Source organism: Sesamum indicum, linkage group LG2 (assembly GCF_000512975.1).
Source record: "Sesamum indicum cultivar Zhongzhi No. 13 linkage group LG2, S_indicum_v1.0, whole genome shotgun sequence".
NCBI lineage: Eukaryota > Viridiplantae > Streptophyta > Magnoliopsida > Lamiales > Pedaliaceae > Sesamum > Sesamum indicum.
This window is the reverse complement of record NC_026146.1, coordinates 12,525,751-12,531,312: the sequence shown is the minus strand read 5'-3', so window position 1 is coordinate 12,531,312 and position 5,562 is coordinate 12,525,751. Positions and strand designations below refer to the sequence as shown.

Below are 5,562 nucleotides of genomic sequence, written 5' to 3'. Positions count from 1 at the left end.
GACTACATCATACATAAAATTGTTGATTATAATATGTCTAAAATGTTGTTGTTATTGCATGATGGATAATTCCTCCATTCAAAAAATTAAACGTACATTAACTTAACTCATGACTTTGTAATTGTAATCATTATATAATTAAATTCATATATAGACAGTGACTAGTTAGTAGTTCAAATAAATATGCATTAGATCACATAAGTATGTTTTGCGAAATTTATGTGTTAAATTGAAAATTGAGCAAATATAAAAAAATTTGGTAATCCTTACAATATGTCAATTTCAAGAGTGCTTTAGGATAGTAAAAAAAAAATATCAAACATATAACATATGGAACGCACTGTAGAGAAAATTTGTCATCCAACCTTGAAACTGTCAAAAGAGAGAGAACGTAAAATTTGGATTATGATCAAATCTAAGACAAAGGCCTTTAACTTAATTATCATTGCAAAGGAACAACGAAACTACTGAAAGAAAATATATATGAAGAAAGCTAATAATCTCAATAATTAAAAGGTATTTCGCACACAAACAATAATGATTTGAGCTCCTATAGTAATTGAACTTTATTGTTATCATTTCTTATGGAATAAAAATATTTCTCGATGAGATATTCTATAAATTAATAAATGGATTTCTTATGGAAACACATTTTCTAAATAATGGTACAAGCCTTTACTAGTATGTATAAGAGAAAACATCTAAACACAATGTTTTATTTTGACAATACAACATGATTATTACTTAATTTAGATGTTTATACATGTCATGTCTACACATACATAGGTTTATGCATACACAAATATCTATATGTATTTCATACAAGATTATTACTTATATGCAGTATATCTCGATATATAATGAAGGACTCCGCAGGAGTTATTAGTGTACGATAGACTATAGCAGGAACAACAATGGAGTCCATACATACATATAACAAAGTTGTAACCAAGTTATACATTTGGATAGGATGAGTACTACATGTCAAGAAATATATATTGAGAAAATTATCCATATATTTTACATATCAATTATACATTACTTAGTAGTAAAAACTATTAAAATATGGATTACTAGATTATAAATATAAAGCTAATATTAAAATATCAAAAGAAGAATGTTAGATAAATATAATCATACATGAATAATATATGCTCATTAACTATTAAGTATATTATACATTTATTTAAATTTTGGTATATATCAGGATATGAATATGTATTAATTCATAGGCACAATAATATCACAAATAAATACATGTATCTTATATCATAAGTTATATGCTTAGGAAAATTTAATATATAATAGCTATTAATATAACTTATATAGGTAAACGTATAATTTATGCATAACAAATATAGGCGCATATATTATCATAATAAACATTTTTCTTTCTACATGTGCACAAAGTATCCAACTAAATAAGAACCAGTGTTTAAGTTAGGGAATAACAACCAATAAACACTCCCATCTACAAAACCTGTCAAATGGAATCACTGACACAATTTATTGCTTGTTAATTGGAGACACCAGATTATGGACTCTGTCACATCATTCTTTTTCAATCTTTATCTGAGGCCCAAATTCATTAAATTTCCACCCAGATATAAAAAACATGATCAAATCCGTAGCAAAAACTATTGATTTTGGACGGTAAGATCCTATTGTCTTTGCTTGAATGAGTTTAAAAAATTTTCCATAAGCCTTGCTGGAGAATTCAGAAAGAAACAAACTTTAAGCAACAGGAACAGATGCACTCCTCAACTGGTGTCATACCTGTAACTCAAATATCAACTCTGTCGATCTGCTAGAAACAGCATTTTGTGATGCATGAGTAGTAGTGCTTCTTCCTGAATTGCGATCAGAAGGGCTTCCATTTTCTCCCTCTAAAAAGACGTTATCATTCTCATCAGCTGAATAGCAACTATTGGCTCCCAGTAAAATGCATGAATCTAAGTACGCCCCATTCTGGAATGATGAATAGAAAGGAGAAAGTTCAGATGCAATCGGAGCAGTAAGTTTAGATATGCATATGAAAAAGAGGAGTTACAGGAGGACCTACCCTGATGGTGACATTTCTGAATTGCAGTTTCTTTCCATTTCCAACATAAACTAAAGCTTCCATACTCGGACATGAGAGATTTAATCCCCATCGGTCTTTTAGGTACAAAGTCCCACCTCTTCCATCATATATAAAATGTTCAAACCTTTCATCATCAGCAACCAAAGGTTTCTGAGGTGAAATTGAGAATTCAGCAGTGGCTTGGCAGAAAATTGGCTGGTCAAGTACAATAGCGTCCAGAAAATGCGAAGAGTTAGCATTCTCATCATTTGACACATCACTACGAACAGTTGGGACAAAAAACTCAACAACTGCAAGCAAAAAATCAAGTGCCACAAGCAATTGTGGCCTCTGGATGCACAAGGAAACGAATGTTGAACTTTCATGGAATCTGGCATCAAGAATTAGAATTGCTGGAGTGTACTTTCTTGCATTGTTTGCCAAAGGATTGCTCTCAACAGTATTATGATCAATGTTTCCAGGCACAGATTGTGAAGGACTGTGTCCATCTACATCAGGCTTTCCAAAGGCCAATTTAAGCTCCTTTTCTGTACCTTCACGATCATCAACCACCACCAAATCTTTCAGTGTAGCTGATAGAAAACCTTCCCCCACCATATTAGACTTGTACAAAAGCCAAACTCCACTCACCTGATACATACAATCCTATTACACTGTAGCACTAAAAAGTTGAAGAGCATAAGAGGAAAAGCCAATCAAATATAAAGAAAGCAGGCACATCGGATCAAGGACTGCATAGATATGTTAATATCATTGCACAACTACCTTCAGATAAAAATTCTAGCGGAAACAAAGATATATATGTTTACATCTTTGCCCAACTACCTTCAGATAAAAATTCAAGAGGAAACAAAGTAAAGGAATAGTCTCACATCCGGCCAGTCTAGAACCAAAACCAAAACAGTATGCAGGTGTCCCTTATTGCTACTACACTAAACACTATTCTATCAGGTCAAGCAACACATGATCACGCCCAAGAATACCTCTCCTACAGGGTGCTGCTTGTATTCAATGTCTCTCAAAGCACATCAACAATGCAAGGCCTCCTAAGGCTCATGATTGGCAATTTTCAGTAGCTATAACAATTGTTTTCACCATAATATAAGAAATCAGTTAAGAATATATCAAGATTCCATGCATATTCTGTCAACAACTTGTGTTAGATATTCAATGTATAGCAGGGATACAGAAAAGCATTAGAAAGCATGGTTCACAGGGAAGAGGACTCAAACTCCAAAGACTATGATATAACCCAACTTTTTAGCCCTTCCTGGTTCTTTTAGCTCCTTAACCATCAGAACTCTAGGAAACATGAGATGCAACTAGGATCTTTTGTAACAAATATGTCATTGCTAATTATAATCATTTTAGCCATGAGATATTGCTAGTGCAATTAAAACACAAACAAAAACATATTTATGTAAAAACATCCTAAGAAATGGGTAGAAGATGTTTCACCATATATACCGTGTAACTGCATAAAACACCACGAGGTTGGAAAATCTCAAGGGTGGTTGATGATCTACCTGTAGAGTGGCAAGAGATGCATCCCTCGAAACACCATAATGAAGACAAAGTTCAACCATATTAATATGGACAGAAACCTTGGTTGCGACCCACGTTCCACTCACTTGAATTTCAGCTTTTGCAGGATCTAAAGATTGACTACCAGTGTGTCCCACAACATCAATTGAAGGGGACAAGACTTCATCTTTCAGTAGAGGCATAACATTTGGGGTCTCTGAAATATTAGCTTGTGCACATTCGATGATTATTTCATACTCTTTGTTGGATAAAGCTGCTTTGAGTTCTTCAATCTGAAATTTAAAAAAGAAGGCCCAGTTAGAATGGAAGAAAAATAGATAGTGCACAGTAGGTATTTAGTTTAATAAGAGAAACTTCTATCAAAAGCCTCAACTCCAAAGGATGGAAAGCAACATGAAAAAGCCATCAGCCTTTACAGATCTTAGGCCTTGAGATTGAAAGAATGATGTAATAAAAGACTTGCACTGATAGGGGACAATCAAAAAGTAAAGATTTCTAAGCTTGGAGTGCGATACCGTAACAGCAACTTCTAAACTTGGAATTTGATGCACTAAGTCACGTAGTGACCTCCGAATGACAAAGGAAACACCCTTAACATCTTGAATTATGCTCTCACCCAATTCTGATCCTGAGCCAACATTCAAGTTGATATCTTCAACCTGAAAGGACATCCAGATGTGATAAGGACATTTATCTAGAAATTAACAACAAAGCAGAAGACCTTAGCAACTATAACAATATAGCACCAAACTTTTTACAAAATTGCAAAGAATAAGAACAATCCATAAGTGCCTGGAAAGGATAAGTTAACTTTCAGACCAATGGAAATCAAAAAGGAAATAGAATTTTGCAGACAAGACCACATCTAATTCTTCTCATTTCTAGTCTCACCAGTAAACAAGCATGAAGGTGCAAAGCATCTTACAAGAATTTTCAAAATGTCCACATGTACTGCATTTATTTCGGTTTTGCTTCCACCAAACCACTTAAATGTGTTCTGGACGGTGATTTGGACAACATCAAGCTTCAAATAACTGCAAGCAAAGCCAGATTATATATGAATCACATCCCTGAGCTCGCACCCATTGTTTAGTTGTAAGTAACTGCTCTGGCAGCAAGCATATAGCACTTAGAGCAAACTTCAAACTCACTCAGAGCTATTTGTTCTTTTAGGCATTACTATGATTGGCTTCTTAAGTGAAAGATCAAACTTTACTGCAGGTGATCCTTCAATTTCACTTCTTGTAAGCCACTTCTCTGAATTTGTCACTTGATCTTTTACTTGGATAACATCCTTGGAATCACTAGGAACAAGACCCATAAAGTAGCTGATAACCTGAAAATGATTTCACAAAATCAGAGCAGATACATCTTTTAAGTTCAGGAGGACAACAAACTGTAGACTAAAAATTGAGTCACCTCCTGAACAAAGCGATTCAAATAGACAATTCGCACTTCAGACAGCTCCCCTTGGAGGCTGTAGTCGTAACCCTCATAATCTTCATCATCAGCATTATAGGAACAAAATACCAGCTGCAAATTCACAGCAGGATATTCGCAACTCAGCATGTGCTCAGAACATATGTTAATCCAAAGTCAAGACTAATATAATTTTAAAAAGATGCAAGTTTAGCAATTCTCGAACAGTTTTAAAAAAGATACATCAAATGAAACAAGAAGCTGAGTTTTAAAATGATAGAAAAACTGCTTGCTTCATGGGGAAAGTTTTGGGAGCCTGGTAACATCATCTTCTTACAAGGTCAGCAGCCCATCTTGTTTATGAATCATACATTTCAAAGCCTGAAATATATGTTGAAAAGTTTATTTAGTTGTCTGGATTTCAGAATTGTGTATTTAGAGGCTGTATCTCTGAATGTACATATGATAGCTATTCGGGCTATCATCTAATAAATGGAGACTGTACTGTTCTAGGG

General features: G+C 34.2%; 1 protein-coding gene across 1 annotated transcript in view; it reads right to left on the bottom strand.

The window, feature by feature from the left end:
* LOC105155975 overlaps nucleotides 1-5,562 on the bottom strand; it is a 64,685-nt gene that overhangs the window by 30,721 nt on the left and 28,402 nt on the right. The window contains 7 exon segments of the mRNA XM_011071974.2: nucleotides 1,777-1,968; nucleotides 2,063-2,713; nucleotides 3,610-3,900; nucleotides 4,144-4,287; nucleotides 4,554-4,662; nucleotides 4,780-4,964; nucleotides 5,048-5,161. Of these exon segments, the coding sequence (XP_011070276.2) occupies nucleotides 1,777-1,968; nucleotides 2,063-2,713; nucleotides 3,610-3,900; nucleotides 4,144-4,287; nucleotides 4,554-4,662; nucleotides 4,780-4,964; nucleotides 5,048-5,161 (1,686 nt within the window).